This window comes from Pseudorasbora parva, chromosome 24 (assembly GCF_024679245.1).
Source record: "Pseudorasbora parva isolate DD20220531a chromosome 24, ASM2467924v1, whole genome shotgun sequence".
Classification (NCBI taxonomy): domain Eukaryota; kingdom Metazoa; phylum Chordata; class Actinopteri; order Cypriniformes; family Gobionidae; genus Pseudorasbora; species Pseudorasbora parva.
In genome coordinates this window covers 18,666,273-18,686,744 of record NC_090195.1, presented here as the reverse complement: position 1 = coordinate 18,686,744, position 20,472 = coordinate 18,666,273, and the positions used below count along the sequence as shown (strand labels likewise).

At 35.6% G+C, this 20,472-nt stretch overlaps 2 protein-coding genes across 2 annotated transcripts; one reads left to right on the top strand and one right to left on the bottom strand.

The window, feature by feature from the left end:
- Positions 1–299: 299 nt before the first annotated feature.
- On the bottom strand, positions 300–3,783 carry cbln2b (cerebellin 2b precursor). The gene is made up of 4 exons (XM_067434641.1): positions 3,652–3,783; positions 2,765–3,257; positions 1,354–1,473; positions 300–1,217 (listed from the first exon to the last, which is right to left on the bottom strand). The coding sequence occupies exons 2-4, from the start codon at positions 3,050–3,052 to the stop codon at positions 1,020–1,022; spliced, it is 606 nt and encodes a 201-aa protein (XP_067290742.1). The 5' UTR covers positions 3,053–3,257; positions 3,652–3,783; the 3' UTR covers positions 300–1,019.
- Positions 3,784–7,452: 3,669 nt separating this feature from the next.
- Positions 7,453–20,155, top strand: fbxo15 (F-box protein 15). The gene is made up of 10 exons (XM_067435030.1): positions 7,453–7,776; positions 7,878–7,964; positions 8,150–8,254; positions 8,360–8,593; positions 13,453–13,653; positions 13,741–13,864; positions 16,313–16,392; positions 16,830–16,975; positions 18,994–19,118; positions 19,215–20,155. The coding sequence occupies exons 1-10, from the start codon at positions 7,607–7,609 to the stop codon at positions 19,482–19,484; spliced, it is 1,542 nt and encodes a 513-aa protein (XP_067291131.1). The 5' UTR covers positions 7,453–7,606; the 3' UTR covers positions 19,485–20,155.
- Positions 20,156–20,472: the final 317 nt, after the last annotated feature.

Here is a 20,472-nt window from a genome sequence, read left to right as displayed (position 1 = left end):
TTAGGAAAATATTTTGTGTTTTTGCTAAAGGACAGACAATGATTAAAGGTCGCAAAAAAGTATTAATGTACTTAGAGCAGCATACACAATTGTTTATCATCCAGTCTTGAGACTTCTGAGAAGATTTCTGCAGTCCGGGTGTTGCTTCAGCACCATGGACAGCGCCGTTTTATTGCAAATCTATTTTCATCGCAGTCAAGCAAAGAAAAATGCCTTTTGCGCATGCGCGATTAATTAATACGAATTGTATCATTCATTAAAAAAATAATCAACGTTAATAATAAAAAAGATTGAGTAAATATGTTTACAATACAATATTTTATTAGGCGGAACATTATATAGGGACTTTTCTTTTTCCACAACTTACATCTTGTGAGCATTGTCACTGAACACTAAATCAATCAAAGCTACTTATTATCCGGAATGTAGAACACACCATAATGTAAATATGTATTTTTATAAATTAGATAGATGTCTAGCAAAAAGTTTTAAGACTTCTCCATTGGCTGATATATGATTTTTTTCTCTCTTTTTTTTTCTCATTAATAATCACTGTATAGCAGGTGGCCTACATTTGGCATATTTTCAGTATGTTCAGCATCCAAACGACACATCATTGACAGCACAAAACAGGAATCTTCCATTCGTGCAAAAATGCTTTGGGGCCATAAAGCACTTCCGCAGCTCCACACCACACACCTCACTGGACGGAAGCCGGATCATTAAGGCTATACAAACACAAAATAAAGCACTGATAAATACACCTAGTTCGGGATTTGAAGTTCGTCTTCGTCTTAAATATCTTCTCATTTATATAGTGGTCCAGGTAATTGTCAGTTGCGAATTGTTTCCAATCGATAAAATCCAAGAACAATCGCGACTGAAAATTCGCTGCGGCCAAAAAAGGCGGGAACTCCCATATGCAGTTTTGCCTTATTTCAGTTTTGTTCAAAGAACAGATACTCATTTTTCCTCGGTCTCCTGTAAATATCACTCGCAGGAACACGTTAGCGAGTCAGTTATAGGGGAAAGACTAAAAATCCAGAGAACGTGGAGTATTTCCATCCGCCCATTAGATTCCCTCGTTCCAACTTGAGATAGACTCGATCCTCGCGCTCGACCATCAGTAGAACTCCGTTACTCGCCGCCTCCCGCGTGACATCCTGATCCCCAGCAAAGGCAGATATGACCGGGTACTCATTCTGCATCAGGTTAACCTGAATAACAGAACACAGCGCACTTTAGTCCTTTGAAAGCAGAGAATCGGCTTTCCACGAGGGTTCATAAATAACGCACAGCATGAGAGGTGACTGCAATAGTAATTTGTGCAAAGGAATATGCCGCTCTGCTCACCTGTATGGTTTGTCTGTTGTAGACCTTGACCACATGAAAGCTGAAACTATAAATTCCTCTGCGTGGCGCGGTAAACACACTCGCTTTTAGGTCGAAGTGATTCCCAATGTTTACTAAGACCTGAAACAAAAGCAACATGACGAGTTACAAATCCACTAGCAAATGGAAATGTGTTGATTTCCATTACATTTACTGTACTTTTAGTTCTGCAATTTTACACGGACACATGCGGATCTTCCGAGCGCAGTGTGGCAAGCTGATTTAACATTTATTTGTTACAACCAACATAAACCATATATATATATATATATATATATATATATATATATATATATATATATATATATATATATATATATATATATATATATATATTACTTTTTAATCAATAATGAGTATCTTTTTCAGTTTTGTTAGCAGGCTGACTTTTTTTTCTTTTCTTTTTTCTATAGATATTCCAATTGTGAGAAATAACATTTTATTGTTTCTGGCAACATCCATTGAATTCTATGGTGATATGTGGTCCACATACAATACATTTTTAAGTATGTATTACAATTGTTGTTGGTCGATATTTCAGTTTTACAAGTATTAATTTAGGCTATTAGGCTATATGTGAAAGGTTGGTGATAATTAGCCTTATGTACACGTAATGTCTGAGAAACATTGGATACATTTAGGCTACCTAAATCATATTTACACAGGGGGAAATAAGAGGTGTTACTTTTATTATTTAGTTATTTGTAAGTAGTCAGCTACTAGCATCAGTTCCAGTTGTACCAGTTTTTTTTTATTAGATTTTAAATGATTAATTTAGGCTACTTGTTACTATTGCTTATTTAGTTATTTGTAAGTAGTCAGCTAATAGTATCAGTTCCAGTTATACCAGGTTTTTATTTTATTTTTTATTTTTATTTATTTTTTATTATTTTTTTAGATAGCATTTATTTATAAGGCACTATAGTATATATCATAATGGTTACAAATACATTTCTGATCTCACTACATTTGTTTACATGTTAAATCGGCTTGCCATAAGCGCATTCCAAACCTGCCAACACGTCAGGTCAGTTGTAATTACTACAGGTCTATTTTAATAACCGCGGGTAAATTACTGTTAATCTAAACACAGTTCGCTTGTTGTTAACCTTATACAAAGTTTATTTTTTGTTTTAATTGGTTGGCGATAATTAGCCGTACACTTTATGTCTGAGAAACACTGGATAGATTTACCTAAATAATATTTACACAGAGGGGAAATTAGAGACTTACAAAAGAGATTTACGCAAATTAATTGGTTAAAATGTATATTCGTCCAATATAATAAAAACATGTCACTTCGTCAAGTTTCTGGCTACAATTCCCGAGCTACAGTTCCTGTGATTACAAAGTCATCAACGGGACACCTGACCTGGTCAAAATAGATGGTCGTGGATGTGTTGCTCATCTCCGAAGGTTCGTGGTTTGTCCCTCTGACGGCCGAAAAAGCCACTTTGGCGCTACCGGAGCGCACAGATATCCCAAGCGAAGAGGTGACTCCTCCGTCAGAAGAGGGGTTGGAGTCGCACACCACCAGACACTTTCCCTCCAGAACGATGGGCTCCGTGTCATTCTGGCCAAGACAGAGCCCTATGCCACATCCCAGGAGAAAGGCGAGAGCCAGCATGGCAAAGGGTCCGGGACAGGCTGCTGGCACCATGATCGGAACAAGAATCCTGTGCAAACTGATCTAACCAGCAGCCCCTTGGAGGTTTGATGTGGCTCTATCACCTGGTTCAGACTAACCTCTCTCTCTCTTTCTCTCTCACTTACTCGCTCTCTGTAACTCACCGTCACACACACTCCTTTTCTTCTCGTCTATGCGCATCAGTTTGATGTGCTCAAGAGTATTTGCACAATGTTTCCTGAATGAGAAAAAACGAGAAATCAGAACAAACATATTTTTCAAAGCAATAACAGTACACGAATAATAATTTCTCAGTAAATAGCTATACAGCACATATGCTATCAATATCAGACTTGGCGATATTAAATTGCGCAACGATACGCAACATCTAATCTCGACTAAAATACAAGGTTAAACATTGTTTAGCTCACTTAACGCATATTAACACGATTTCAAAAAGTTTTCCAGTTATATTTTCCCCTGTAGTATATAGGCTATCACTTCTATCATCGCATACCCTTTGCAATGAAATAAATCAATCAATAAGAACAACACCACTATCATGCAATTTAATATCTATTTCTATTTGTTTTCTTTAGCCTCCTCTCTATTTCATTCTGTCATTCTGTTACCTGTTAAATCCATAGTTAGGTGTATTCTGTGTGCCTGCTCCTTCAGCTGTCTTGAGAAGGAGTGAAGCGCGCACCCAATAAGAGTGGAGAAAAGCAATTGCTCCTTCATCCTTTTTAGAGGGCGCTTCACGCCCATCCCTTCTTTTCAAGTACAGTAATAATTCTGGAGCGGACGTTTCAGAACATAAAACTCAGGCACGACCAGATAATTGCATTTAAGTGTTTGTTTGCGATATCGCTGCCAGATTTGTTAGGTGCGTCTGTATTATTTTACATAGCCATACAAAGAGCAAATATACAATTTTGCATACAGGATTAGAAATCCTGTTTTGAATTTGAAGCTGATATTATATACCTTAATATCAGTAATTAATTTGACATGCACGGTAGAAATATCAGCATCCAGGTGGAATGCCCTGAAAGTCAGACAAAAATCGTGTGCTCCACCCTGTGGAGAAGAAGTGATATGATCCTCTCATCAACCCTATGATTAGGATCATCTCTATGTTTGTGGGTTAACAACTGTTGTAAATAAACTAGGGCTGTGGAACTATTAATCGCGATTAATCACACCCAAAAAAATAAAATAAATAAATAAATAAGTGTTTACATAGTTTCTGAGTGTGTGCTGTGTATAATTATTATGTATACAGATGCAATACACACACATACATGTATATATTTAAGACGTTTTAATGTATGTATGTATGTATATATATATATATATATATATATATATATATATATATATATATATATATATATATATATATATATATATATATATATATATATATATATATATGCAAGTATGCAAATAGGTCTTAAATATATACATGTATGTGTGTGTATTCAAATAATACACACACACACACACACACACACACACACACACACACACACACACACACACACACACACACACACACAAATTAAAACATTTAAATGTAAAAGTTTAATAGTTGCCTTAAAGATCTAAGTAAAATCAGAGTGAGCTACAACCTATGTGTTTGCACTTCTTCAATAACTTAATTGAATTTCTTAATTGAATTTAATTTCTGATGAAGACAAATTGAAAACTGAAACTCCTAAAATCAAACAGAAATTATGTTAAACAGATAAATAAGGGGAAACAAAGCTGTTAAAACATGTGGTTTCATGCATATGCCCAATCACCATTCGTCTCAGTTCTGTGGTTTCTATCTTTTAAAAAGCTTTTCAGCGAAGCTCTGGAGTTGCTGTAGAGTGTATAAAGTGTAATGTTGGGTTTGACAGGTCTACTCAGTATGTTATATCCACTGAACCAATTCTTAACCTCCCTAATTAATACTTTTCCTCACTCTTCAAAGTTGCTAATTGGAAATATTATGTAAGACGATCATGGCAGACAGCTTCTAAAGAATGAAATGGGTATACTGCTTTAATTCATAATGGAATGACTCATCATCTTTATATCAGAAGTATAATAGGCACTTCACATAGTTTTTGACTTTTAGGATACTTGGGAGACTTATAATAATCAATGCGATCCCAACCATATTTTATCAAAGATTCTAGCATAATAGCCAGAACGACAGTTTTAAAATACAATCCAAGTAAACTTCTCTTGCAACACCAGCTTAGTGCTGGTGAACTACCGAGAGATCATGCATGTTCACAGATAGTCAACATCACCCTTCCTCCAACATCAGACTCTCCGTGCACCTTGTTTGACAAGCATCACACTGTGGGTGGAGAGTGACAGGCTCTGTGGAGGTTGACATTGAGTATCTGAGAGCAGTGGCTGACCTAGGGCCTGCAGAAGGGCGAGTGAAAGAAAGAAAACATCAAATGTCAAGCTGGGTGGGCACTGGACCTGTATCACGAGGCCCAGAGCTGTTCATACCCACAGAGAAGAGTTCTCCTCAACCACATGAAACGGTGAATTATTGTGAATGTTATATGACTATTTAATCTGACAGGCAGCAGACCACCATCACTCTTCAGATCGCCTAGACCGCCATATACAAACATTCCCTTATCTAGTTTCGGCTTTATTAAAATGTCAAGTAAAATATTTTACAACCATTAATAAGAAAGAGTGATTGAGTTCTTGATCTTTCTATGTACACCCTTGAAAATAAAGGTATACCAGGAAGAACCAAAAATGGGTTTTCACAGTGATGCGATGCATAGGACCATTTTTGGTTCCCCAAAGAACTGTTTTGTGAAAGATTCTTTAAAGAATAATTTTTTTTCTAACCATTTTTTAGTCTAAAGAACCTTTTTGCACTATAAAGAACCTTTTGTGCAATGGAAAGGTTCTTTGGATATTAAAGGTTCTTCTCAGCTAACAGGGAACGTTCTCAGAACGTTGGCTAACGTTTTCTGAAAGTTCTCTCAAAGTTATCAAAAAAAACTTTTTTCAGTAATGTTATTAAAACGTTGTGCCAATGTTATTTGCTATTGAGTAACGTTCTAAAAACGTTAGCTATAAACATAAGTTAACAATAGTTAGTTAACAATGTTATTCTTACATTGTTAGTGGAACCTTTTAAAAACGTTACTACATTTAAAAAAGTATTAGTCATTACAAATTAGTCATACAGCTTTTTTCTCAAACTTCAAATACATAATTTGTATATCCAGAGACAACTTAATGACACTTAAATGCTATTTTCGATATATTTTTTACAATTAGAAGAAAAATCTAGTAAACTATGTATTAAATATAAATGTAATATAAATATAAAAGTCAATTATAAAAGTGGTTTTACCTTGTTATAAGAAAGAATAAGATGTCAATAAACAAAGCAAGTATACTTTAAAGGAGAAAACAGGAATATTTTATTTCATCATACTCCACACCCTTATAAGAACGTTATTTAACATTATTATAACCTAATGAGAACGTTAATACAACGTTCCACAAACTGGACATTTCAACATTCCTAGAACATTCAGAAAAAGTTTTTATAACTTAATGGGAACGTTAGGGAAAATCTATCTATCTATCTATCTATCTATCTATCTATCTATCTATCTATCTATCTATCTATCTATCTATCTATCTATCTATCTATCTATCTATCTATCTATCTATCTATCTATCTATCTATCTATCTATCTATCTATCTATCTATCTATCTATCTATCTATCTATCTTCAACATTCCTAGAACATTCAGAAAAAGTTTTTATAACTTAATGGGAACGTTAGGGAAAATCTATCTATCTATCTATCTATCTATCTATCTATCTATCTATCTATCTATCTATCTATCTATCTATCTATCTATCTATCTATCTATCTATCTATCTATCTATCTATCTATCTATCTATCTATCTAAAACACAATTTTATTTATTTGTTTGTTTAAAGCTCAACATCCATATTCACATCCATTAATTAATTTTGTTGTATAGATTAAGCCAAGGATTTTTTTTTCAAACTTTTGTGTAATGTCAAGAACATATGATGATTTTATACCACCTTCCTAACATTTGGCCAATAAATATAAATATACATTTTTATATAATTGTGTGAGCCTGATTACAAAAACAAGTCAGCAGCATTAGAATACATGTCTCAAACACACAATTATAATGTTTTATTCATAATTGTATATAATATTAACATGACAAAATTGCATAGTTGTTGGGGGCCCACCCTTTGGTTCGAGGGTCCTGGTTTAAAAAGCTCTCGATTAGGCTAACTAACTTACATTTCCGCTCCAGGCCTGTTGGAGGGAGTATTTATCCAGATTTTTACATCACCTGTTAGTAGAAAAAAACATTGAAGCGACAACTCAGAAACGTTTTGCTTTTCTCCAGGATGACATGTTTTAATTCTACGCTGAACTGTTTAATATACCCACCATTCAAATAAACCAGTCTCTGTGAGCTGAGGATGTGGCCGGTGTGTAGTGCGATTAAAGCGGTTGGCAGTGCAGTGCACCTGCGCGGCCACGCGCTGCATGGTTACCTTGACAGCGAGATGCCGGAAGAGCGAGACTGAACGGATAACAAATCGAGAAGCTCTTAAACACGTTTCAGAAAAGATACAGATTATGTCTTGGCAATCCGTGAAGACCCAGAAACCAGATGCTGAGAAACACTCAACTATTAAATCAAAATCCTTGTCCAGGTTGTTTGTTACTTTTCTTGGTTATTTTCCTATCTTCCATTTCATATTTTATTGCCTCTGCTAGATCGTTTCACTGTGTTTGTGTTTTATTTTCTCAACAGAGAAACAAAAAGGGCAGTACAAAACCCATCACTCCACAGAATGACATCCAAACGCACAATAAAGACTTGTAAAAACTCCTTAGAAAGGCAAGTTCATGGTACATTTTAGCTTCACCGTGACTCTCTTGCTCGGCTCACTAGAATAGTTGTTTGTTTAAAGTCCATCCATTCATCCATCCTCTATCCTATACATATTAAACAAGATTTTATTTATTTGTATCTGTCTGTCTGTCTGACTGTCATTTTATCTATTTTGTTATCATTTAAAATAGGATGCCACCAGAGATTATTCTCAGGATTCTCTCATACTTGGATTCCGGATCTCTTTTCTGCATTAGTTTTGTCAACAAACTCTTCCATGAACTGTCAAACAGCAAGTGAGTGATTTTGTTTTTCTTCCGACCATTTATTTTAGAACTTTTTGTTGTCTCTCAAAGCGGAAAGATCAAAATCATTTCCTTCTCATTTTGATGTCCCTGCAGTTCTATGTGGTATCCGTTTTATATGCGTGAACATACCAAAAAGAAGAAAGCCAACCAAGAAGATCATATGATACGTGATCTTGGCCTGCTAGGTGTGCAGGAGAGGCCAAAGGGGTACTGGAGAAACACTTTCTTCAAAGAAATTGCCGGCCTGAATGTGAACAAGTGGATAAAAAAACTTCAACGCATCGACCCTTATTCAGGACTGCCACGTCATACAGAGGAAATCCTAAGGTTAGAGATTATTGCAAATTTAGTTTAGTTTATGTGAGTATTCACAAATGTGTTGACCAATACAATTAGTTATAAATGGATGATCTTAAAATGAGTGGCTCTTGAAATCATCAAAAGTTTGAGAACGGTAAGATTTTAAAAATGTTTTTAAAGAAGCCTTTTCTGCTCACCAAGGCTGCATTTATTGCATCAAATACAATAATTGAAATGTAAAATAACTGTTTTCTATTTGAATATATTTTAATTCCTTTGATGCAAAGTTGAATTGAGCACCATTACTCCAGTCTTCAGTGTCACATGATCCTTTAGAAGTCATTCTAATTTGAAAGCAGTTATGCTTTTAAAATAGCAGTTTAAATAGGCAGTTTAATTAGCATTGAAAGCAGTTATGTAAAAAATAATAATAATATTTTTTTTGGATTCTTTGATGAATAGAAGGTTCAAAAGAACAGTATTTATCTGAAATAGAAATCTTTTGTAACATTGCATTGTCATTCAAAAGTTTCAACATTGTATTGTCGTTCAAATATATATATATATATATATATATATATATTCTTTTGAACTTTCTATTAAAATAATAATTCAATACATAACAATAAATACAAATTGTACAAAATGTTTCTTGAGGTTTCTTGAGCAGCAAATCAGCATATTAGAATGATTTCTGAAGGATCATGTCACACTGAAGACTATAGTAACGATGCTGAAAATTCAGCTTTGAATCACAGAAATGAATTGAATTTTAAAATGTATTCAAATAGAAAAAGGTTATTTTAAAATCACAGTAATACAGTTTTTGCTTTATTTTGGATCAATTAAATCCAGCCTTGGTGAGCAGAAGAGACTTCTTTAAAAACATTTTTAGAAATCTGACCGTTCTCAAACTTTTTACCAGAAGTGTCCACACACACACACACACACACACACACACACACACACACACACACACACACACACACACACACACACACACACACACACACACACACACACACACACACACACACACACACACACACACAATGTTTAGTTGTAGTTTAGTTTCTCCATTTCTAGTTGTTTTGATTTCTTTCTTTCAACTGCTTTTCTGTATATTTCCCTACATTTAGTAATATGCAGCAAGACTCTGTAGTCAAAATAACGTCTTTGTTGTGACCTGATCTGTTGAAGATGGCATATTCCCCATCAAATATATGTCAAGGTGTGTTTTTCCCTCCTGCAGTGTCTGGGCTTATTAAAGGTGAGTGTGAGAGTCAGCGTCTTAGATTTGCTCTGTGCTCCTGGGCGATGGGATACGGAAACACGCTTGATGATCTGCAGGCCACGGCGTGCTGTTGTCTTAACCTCTGATTAGAGCTGCCGGGCCACTCAATTTTTCGACTCAAAGAGCGTGTGGCATACAGGGGGAATGAAAATAATTGTGGTCCTCTCAGAAGGCTGGGTGAATTGTAAAAATAAATTGCTTGGCCCCTACCTCTTGCCCAGACAAATCCCCATAGGTTCCTCAGTTACAAAGACACTGGAGGATGAGATTTACTTCGGTAATAATCATCTCCACTGACTTTCAGACACAAACAACAGCTATTAATCTCTCTGGGACTCTGCTTGTATCTTGTTTTAGAGCATTAATTGATATCATATGGTGCCAGTGCCCACACGTGATGCATCATATTAAGTATTTCCCCAACCTAATGCCCTGTATCTTTCAGAATTAATCTCATTCATTGCTTGTATCTTGCCAAACAAATATTTCCCTACTCTAAATTAACTTACTGAGGTTATTGACAGTAATTAAAATAAAATAATCAATAAATAATCATCTTTTTTTCAATTAACTGAATCTTTTAGTTTTCATATTTCAACATCACAGTTTTGATTCTCAAGTAATTGTATGTTGTCTTAATATTAATTAGGATACTTTTTACAGGAAAACTAGATACAGAGTAATTATTATTATTATTATTATTATTATTATTATTATTATTATTATTATTATTATTATCATCATACTTTTTTAAGCAGCCTTCTGTTATGATACTTTGGCTTAAGTTAGTACCTTTTTAATTTATTTTTATTTTCACCCTTAAAATTTGTCAAATTTGCTTAATTTTATTTTATTTAACCTTTATATATTTAATTTTAAAATTATATTCATTGGCAACATTTTTATTAACTAAACTGTATTAGATTTTTGCTTTATACTGGCTTAATAAATGTAATTAATAATAAACGGTTCAAAATGTATTATCTCAAATAGAGCTCAAAGATTCTGGATAAATTCAGAATGTAACTGAGAATTAAAAAAGAAAAAGTCAGAATAGACAACTAAACAATATAATATGTAATTATAATTACTGAAAAAAGTCAGTCGGGGTCAGTTCTGTTTATAATTTCACCTACAATAAATCTGGATTGCCTCTGCCAAACAGTAAATCAGCACAATGAGCGCTAACATGTGCGGGTGAACCGCTAGTGTTTCTTCTGGCTGCACATCTCTTACCGTCTATGGTATCTGCCACTGCAACAGTTCTGCCTGAGATCAGATTTCGGCGCTGCGCCTTCCCGTCTTACTGCCAAAGTTCTGGTAAGATCACTGGAGGTTGGGTTTTGGTGATTTATAATGTTATACAGGGTTTTTCCTGCATAGAGAATTTCCCGCATACTCTGCAAGAACAAAGCAATTTGTTTGTTTTCTCGAGGTGGCAAGAACAAGAAAAAAGTTCGTTCTGGCCAGTACATTCATACTTCACGAGAAAAGCAGGTGCCGATCATCTGCATTTCTCCGCATTAACCAAGCCCACTTTAAATGTATGACCAATCACACGATAGTTCGTTTCATGCGTCTGTTTTCAAACCTCAAATAAAGATTCAAACGGTCATGAATCAGCTTATTGATTCATGAGTTGGATCGCGTGTCAAACTGCCAAACTGCTGATATCACGTGACATTGGCGATCCAAATCATTGATCGATTCACTGATTCATGACCATTTGAATCTTTATTTGAGGTTTGAAAACAAACACGGAACAGAAGACCAAAATGTATTTTCAATGCTTCCAGAGATTCTAATTAACCAACTGATGTCACATATGGACTACTTTGATGATGTTTTTATTCCCTTTCTGGACATGGACAGTATAGTGTGCATTCACTTGCATACGCTCTCGGACTAAATATAAAATATCTTAAACTGTGTTCCGAAGATGAATGGAGGTCTTACGGGTGTGGAACAACATTAGGTCATGACATACATTTCATTTTTGGGTAAACTAACCCTTTAAGAACATCATTCTGCACCCCGGATGTGCATAAGCTCTTAGTGTCGCTCTGATTTGAAGTGTTTCATATGGTTTGTGCACTAAACGATTATTAGAAGCTTATCTTGTTCTCTCGTATCTATCATATCTTTGCTGCCCCATTAACAGCTGCACATTACGTTTACAATAATATAATCTTGTAATGTAATGCAAATGTCAAGGTGCAGACGCCTAAAAGTTGAAACCTTTTCTCTCCATCTGTGCCTGACTCTGGTTCAAACATGTAAGTCTGCACTCCACAACTGGTTATTTCTAACATTTAGGCTGAGTGAGATTCACCTGTGTTGTTGTTGATGGAGTATCCGAAGCTCGTGTAAAGAATGAGCCCTCTCCTGGAAGGGGGAGGGGAGCACCAGCTCATTTCCATTTAAAGAGACACGCAATAAAAAATACAAAAAATAAACAACAGTATAGCTACAAGGCGATTTCAGGTTACAAGGCATATCTTTTTTCCGTTTTCAAAATGCTACGCTTTGACATTTGTAATACATACACTGATGTGTCTCGTTCGCCTGACGAGCTGATGTTCACTACTATAATGAATATGAAAGTAACTTTTTAATAAGCAGATGCGTAAAATGTCTGCTCTGTGTTTTCTACTGCACAAAAGGCGTGATAAACGAGCATTATTCAAATGACGCTGTACGTAATTGGATAGTCCTTCAATCAATCAGACCACAAGAGCGTGATCAGCGGGCAACGACCCATCGCTTCCGTCATCATGTTAAACCTGCCACCAGCGTGCCAGATAAGCCAGTCTGTTATTGTTTCCTGCAAAAGTGTAACAGAAGCAGTAGAAATTAATATACAGGTTTTCAGACTGAGTTGCAGGGCGAAATCAAATCGCCGGCAGATCAGGCTGGGTTTACCCAGTCTAAGGGGAAATATGAAACAGTGTGTTATAAAAGGTAGATAATGATTGTTGGGGATTATAATTGTTTTTTGTTTTTTTGTTTTTTTTTACCATTATAGGCTGGTTGTTAACACAAACTGAGGACACACATCTGTGTTCAAACACCTTATAAAAGTGAATTTGGCAAATATTTTAAGTGTCATTTTTAACAGGGAAATGCAGATTTGAATTTTGTCAAATGTTTAATAGATATAGTGAATTGTAGTCATTTGTGAACAGGATTGCAATCTTTTATCGTTTAACATTTAATCATGAAGCTTGAATCTCAAAACAATGAATTTTATTTTTATATTTAACATTAAACACAAAAATAAGTGTATCTTCAAGGGATGTTCAAGATTATTTATTTTATTTTTTTTACTGGAAAACAAGACAAATATACAGATGAAACATTATTTTTGTCTGCTTAGACCTCTCTTTTATGATACATTTTATGTACTTGTGTATATATATATATATATATATATATATATATATATATATATATATATATATATATGTGTGTGTGTGTTATATCTAGTTTTTATCTTGTATAATTTCCCACTTCTACAACAAAAAAGGCATTGCCCTTAAATACTCTGAGAACAGAGGTGTCAGATGGGGTTTGTGTCATGTGTGTCTGGCAGGAGTCTGTGCATTACATGGGAGATCACAGTGACTGATGGGAGAGGACGGCGGAGCACCTTTGAGCAGTCTCATGCCTCTTTCAGCAGTATGGCTGTTTTTGTGTTCTGGGGCGCTGTCAGTTGGCCTCCTTTCAACCAGCTCACCTCGCTTGAGCTTCGTGGAGTGTCACGGGTGCCCCTCGATTGCCCTGCTCCTTGCAGGTGTGGTAGATGCCAAAAATACAAAAGATACACCTTTTTTTTCAACCTAAGTGAGTGATGTAGTTGCTTCCATCTTGTGTCTTTCAGGCCGGGCTGGAAATCTGTTATGTCCAAAATAAAGCTTCAAGGAGAACACAGTGAGTTGGGTGTTGCTGACAAGATTGTCAAGATGCTATATATTGGACAGGGCGTCACTTTGGGATTTTGGCAGGTATTTTCCAATTGTGCAGTGTGGAATAAACATATATATATATATATATATATATATATATATATATATATATATATATATATATATATATATATATATATATATATATATATATATATATATATATATATATATATATATATATATATATATATATAATATTTTGTCAGCCACCAATTGTGCAAGCTCTCCCATTTTAAAAGATGATAGAGGCCACCATAATTTTTTTGCAAATTATGGTGGAGAATAAGTATTTGGTCAATAACAAAAGTTCATCTCAATACTTTGTTATATGTATGAGGTCAAACGTTTTCTGTAAGTCACCACAAGGTTTTTAAACACTGTTGCTGGTAGTTTGGCCCATTTTCCGTGCAGATCTCCTCTAGAGCAGTGATGTTTTGGGGCAATGACAACTCGGCCGTCGTCATTATGGCCCCCACCCGCTGACTCTATACACGATGTGATTGGCCCGTCCAGATTCTGAGGAATACAGCTCAGACGTGTATTGAGAGTTCCTAGACGACACTTGCGGGCAAATTAAATTTGCTGCCGCTAGGGTGCGTCTAGATTTCTAGGCTAAGACCCCGCCACATTGCACCTTCAATGCCCTTGCTGATTGAAAGAGGTTTTTACTCAAAACCTTATGACTTATACTTACGACACATGGCCCCATTCATTCTTTTCTTTACGCGGATCAGTCGTCCTGGTACCTTCACAGAAAAACATCCCCAAAGCATGAGGTTTCCAGCCCCATTCTTCAGAGTAGGTATGGTGTTTTTTGGATGTAACTCAGCATTCTTTCTCCTCTAAACACAACAAGTTTTACCAAAAAGTTATATTTTGGTTTCATCTGACCATATGACATTCTCCCAATCCTATTCTGGATCATCCAAATGCTCTTTAGCAAACTTCAGACGAGCCCGGACATGTACTGGCTTAAGCAGGGGGACACGTCTGGCACTGCAGGATTTTAGTCCATGGCGGAGTAGTGTGCTACTGATGGTAGGCTTTGTTACTTTGGTCCCAGCTCTCTGCAGGTCATTTACTTGGTCCCCCCATGTGGTTCTGGGATTTTTGCTCACCGTTCTTGTGAACATTTTGACCCCACATTGTGAGATCTTGCGTGGAGCCCCAGATCGAGGGAGATTATCAGTGGTCTTGTATGTCTTCCATTTACTAATAATTGCTTCCACAGTTGATTTCTTCACACCAAGCTCCTTACCTATTGCAGATTCAGTCATCCCAGCCTGTTGCATGTCTACAATTTTGTTTCTGGTGTCCTTTGACAGCTCTTTGGTCTTGGCCATAGTGGAATTTGGAGTGGATAGGTGTCTTTTTTACTGATAATGAGTTCAAACAGGTGCCATTATTGCAGGTAATGAGTGGAGAACAGAGGAGCCACTTAAAGAAAAAGTTACAGGTCTGTGAGAGCCAGAAATTTAGCTTTTTTTGTTGGTGACCAAATACTTATTTTCCACCATAATTTGCAAATAAAGTCTTTAAAAATCACATCATCTTTTTTAAGTGAGAGAACTTGCACAATTGGTAGCTGACTAAATAGTTTTTTTCCCCATGTAAAGCAACACAGCTGTTTATAACATTGATAAGAAATGTTTCTTAAACATCAAATCAGCATATTAGTATGATTTTGAAGGGTCATGTGACACTGAAGACAGAGTGCAAATAGTGATAGATGCAATTTACACTGTTTAAATAGATTCTATTTACAATAAGTGAAAATGGCAGCATTTCCTGGCATTCTGCTATTTACGCTTGTTAGATGATATTTATACTTATAAATAGTGGCTGATAATATTTGCACCTAAGTGTTGTTGTACATTAAATAGTTTGCAAACTTTATGATTGTTAAAATTATGAAATAAATACTGCCTTATTGGTACAATAAATTAAGCCATCCTTAAACCTACCCCTAACCGATAAACATACGTTAGAAATTTTATTTCCAATAGAATATTTTGAATATATTAGAATATATTAAATATTTTCTTAATTTTTATTGAAAAAAAAATGCCTTTCCGATCGGAAATGTGATGGGAAAATGGATTAGAGTGAGTTCTGCAAAAGTCGTATTCGAACCTCGGGTACATTTGCGTCAACTTTTTGCCACACTTTTTACACCTATACTGCTGCAGTGTACAAATCAATGTCTTCTGTCATTTTGTCTGGCACAACCAGACGTGAATAGGTGGCATTAGTGCATACATTTGCCAACACTGCGGGCCATTTGCACTTAGTGTAAATAGATTCTCCGTTTCAGGCAATAGAAAACAGATATTTTAAATTGTAATAATATGTTGTATTTTTTATCAAACAAATCTTACAATTCCAAATTTGTATGTATAATTATTATTATTAATAGTAGTAGTAATAGTAGTATTAGTAATAATATTTAATTTATAATCCAACAACTCTGTGCTTCTTAAACAGGACCAATGTGGAATTGCATTCGTCATAGTAAACCTGCACTTTCACAAACTTGTGGAAAGAAGTCTTCACACGTCCATCAGGTATTCTTTTATTTCCTTCTTTGTAAAACCTTTTATTCAGGTTCATCTCTCTTTACAAAAGACTGTTTGCATTGTCCCCTTTTAATGACACTGGCATACCAAATACTTAAATACTTCACAAAATGTGATGTGTATTTCAATTTTAAAAATCCCTGTGGTAAATTTTTCTTCTCACTCTCTTTTAATCACAGATGTGTTTGTGTTTGTCGGAACCTAAATGTCAGTCATGACTCATGTATCACCGTCAGTATAGTTTGGTGGTGTAATAACGCCATCTTCTGGTGAATTTGGGGACTGTGTACAGCCCTGACTCATCGGTTCTTATACTGTCTCTATTACATACTGTCATTACAGTCTGACAGTACAAAAATGTAAATTGACAAACGTTATAGTTAATCTCTTTCTTTTCCTTCCTTATCCCTCTTTCATACTGCTAGTCCATGTACAGCAACTGGAGTCAGTGCTTTGTTTGATGATGTGGACCCGGAGTATGGTCTCCATGGATACACTGCTTACATTGAACTGCACAATACAGCGAGAGTCATCATGTCTGACCGCTTTTCCCAGCTGTTTTGCAGGAGAGGTACATTTATATATTTGTTATTATTATAGAGTGCACAAAGTCCAATTAAATGATAACCATATAAGCACATTATTGAGCAGTTGGCCAGTTTTACTCTGAGGTACCCTGGGAGTTGATGTAGATGCTCAACAGTAGATGGCACCAGCTTCTCAATTATATCAATGTTTGCCTGCTCTAAGCAAAATTCAGACGTTTTTTTTAACCTTCTAGTATTTTCAACATGTATTGACAATATTTTATTAACACTGTCTTAAACTTGATGCTCAAATAGCATTATCTAGAAATATTTCATAAAATATGGCAATATATGTATTAAACAAATATATTTTTACAATAATTTTTTACAGTGTATATCATATATCATCCTAATAAGTCACTCATTGCTATTTATTCATCCTAAAAGGTTTTAAAGCATCAAATAATCCTAAAAAAGAACAGCACAACTTTTTTCAACATTGATAATAATAAGACATGTTTATTAAACACCAAATCAGCATATAAGAATGATTTCTGAAGGATCATGTGACACTGAAGTCTGGAAACATTGAGCTTTGCATCACAGGAATAAATTACATTAAAGATAATACACCGATCAAGCATAACATTATGACAAGTGAAGTGAATAACACTGATTATCTCTTCATCATGGCACATGGTAGTGGGTGGGATATATTAGGCAGCAAGTGAACATTTTGTCCTCAAAGTTGATGTGTTAGAATCAGGAAAAATTGGCAAGTGTAAGAATTTGAGCAAGGACCAAATTGTGATGGATAGACGACTGGGTCAATGCAAGGCTCATTGATACTCATGGGGAGTGAAGGCTGGCCTGTGTGGTCCGATCAAACAGACGAGGTACTGTAGCTCAAATTCTAAAGAAGTTAATGCTGGTTCTGATAGAAAGGTGTCAGAATACACCGTGCATCGCAGTTTGTTGCGTATTGGGCTGCATAGCCGCAGACCAGTCAGGGTACTCATGCTGACCCCCGTCCACTGCTGAAAGCGCCAACTGGGGGCACGTGAGCATCAGAACTGGACCACGAAGCAATGGAGCAAGGTGGCCTGGTCTGATGTATCATGTTATCTTTTACTTTACACATGGCAACAGGATGCACTATGGGAAGAAGGCAAGCCGACGGAGGCAGTGTGATGCTTTGGACAATGTTTTGCTGGGAAACACTGGGTCCTGCTATCCATGTGGATGGTACTTTGACACGATACCACTTACCTAAGCATTGTCGCAGACCATGTACACCCATTCATGGAAATGGTATTCCCTAGTGGCTGTGGCCTCTTTCAGCAGGATAATTCGCCCTGCCACAAAGCAAAAATGGTTTAGAAATGGTTTAAAGAACACAACAACAAGTTTAAGGTGTTGACTTGGCTTCCAAATTCCCCAGATCTCAATCCAATCGAGCATCTGTGGGATATGCTGAACAAACAAGTCTGATCCGGGGGGGCCCCACCTCACAACTTACAGAACTTAAAGACTCTGATGCTAACGTCTTGGTGCCAGATATTACAGCACACCTTCAGGGGTCTAGTGGAGTCCATGCCTTGACTTTAAATTACAGTAATTTCCACAGTATTACAGTTTTTACTGTATCTATTGATAAAATAAACGAAGCCTTCGTGAGAATAAGATACTTTTTCATAAACCTTAAAAAAAAAGAAAAAGAAAAAAAGATAAATAATAATATGATTTCATAATTTTATGAAAAATTAATGATAGTTTATATTATTCAAAATGAAGACAAAAGGTATTTGGATACTTTATGATTGACCTCATACATCCACTAAACATATTTTTTTTGGTTTAAATGATTTGAAATAAAAAATAAAATAACATTTTGTTTTTATATTTTTTATCTAATGCAGAGACATTGATACAAGTGTGCAATTTAGTGTTCATAAATTAAGAATTAATTGTCTCAATTATTTTTGTGGCCACTGTGTATCTTATCTTTGATAGACAACCATAAATGTTCCATAGTGCATAAATCCTCCTTTTTACTCTCCAGATCAGATTTCTGATGGTTATCTTCCACTGGAATTGATCAGCGAGAATAACAGATCCCTAAATACTCATCTGGTTGGAGGTATCAGCTTGCCTTGGAGGACTGAAGCTTTACATGGAACTATCAAGGTACATTATCACCACACTTTTCTTTAATTCACAGTACTTTACTTCTAAACTTATGTAAGGATTTATTTCTTTTTATGGTGTAATTGGTGTCTCCAGGACTGTTGCATGATCAGTCTCACTGTATGGGATGAAGCCAAGCAGCCTTTTTGGTGTGTCAGTGCTCCCGTTGTCATGACAAAAGAAAATCAGGGCACGGTATCGTACGATTGTAATGGCGAGAGTTTCTCCATCCTATACCAAGACTCAGAGGGGAGGGTGGAGATGAGGCTGAAGCAGATGGAATATAAGGAACAGTATTTTGTGGTTAATCTAGTGATTTACATTTCTGTCGCCAAAGTGAATAAGCACTTTGGGAGAGATTATTGAAGCCTTCACATGCCATTTCTGTTTGCATGAAGACCGTTTTACTATTTGACTTAAGAACAAGCCGGGAAGCAGCAAATTAGTCAGTAATTTGGAATTATGGCAAGATTAAACTCCTGTCACTCCTGCTTAGCTTTTCAGGTTAATTGTTTTGACTGTACGTTTCTATACACTTTAATATCCCCAAACATTTGAATCCACATTATAACGTATCATTACATTTCAAGGGTATAAAAATCAGGCTGTCGCAAAGAGAGGGATTTCCATGTCAAGTCAGATAAAATCTAAATAATAGAAAGGAAAAAAGTTACATGGAATCGAGAGCTAGAGAATAAAAATGGACCTCTAAGCTGGATTTAAAAGTGCCAGTGAAGGAGGAGGAGGATCTGATGTGAGCAGAGCTGAGAAATCTTCCTTACAGCATGAGTGGGACAGAAGGAAGTTGATTGCATGACCTGAGGGCAGAGTATTATGGAAGCTGCTTTTTGCCACAGTATAAAAAATAAATAAAAAAGGCAATTGTGACTTTTTATCTCACTCTTTTTTTCTTGCAATTGCGTGTTTATATCTCACACTTCTGCCTTTTTTACTCAGAATTCAGATTTTAAACTTAAACTTAAACTTGAAAAGTCAGAATAGTGAGGTTACAAGTCAGAATTATGATCTGGCTTTTGAATTATGGCCCCCTCAGAATTGTGAGATAAAAAATCTATGAAATCTATAAAATCTCAACAAAGAAATTCTCACAACTCACTGATCAACTCACAATCTCACACTTGATTTTTTTTTTTCTCCGAATTTGGACTTTATAACTCGCAACTGTGTTTATATCGTACAATTCTGTCAGGAAAATATCAGAATTATGAGAAAAAATAAAGAATATCAGACTTGTGAGAAATAAACTTGTAGTTGTGAGGAAAAAAAGAGATATGAACTCATACTTGTGTTATAAAATCTCACAATTATTATTTACAGTTTCTAGCAATTATTA

Bases quoted from the DNA above. Each gene is read 5' to 3' on its own strand.
- cbln2b (XM_067434641.1), bottom strand. From the start codon at position 3,052: ATGGTGCCAGCAGCCTGTCCCGGACCCTTTGCCATGCTGGCTCTCGCC. The intron at 1,474-2,764 runs GTCAGGTGTCCC...CTTTTGTTTCAG, and splicing joins CGACCATCTATTTTGACCAG to GTCTTAGTAAACATTGGGAA. The intron at 1,218-1,353 runs GTGAGCAGAGCG...TCTGTTATTCAG, and splicing joins ACAACAGACAAACCATACAG to GTTAACCTGATGCAGAATGA.
- fbxo15 (XM_067435030.1), top strand. From the start codon at position 7,607: ATGGTTACCTTGACAGCGAGATGCCGGAAGAGCGAGACTGAACGGATA. The intron at 7,777-7,877 runs GTTGTTTGTTAC...TTTTCTCAACAG, and splicing joins AAATCAAAATCCTTGTCCAG to AGAAACAAAAAGGGCAGTAC. The intron at 16,976-18,993 runs GTACATTTATAT...TTTACTCTCCAG, and splicing joins CCAGCTGTTTTGCAGGAGAG to ATCAGATTTCTGATGGTTAT.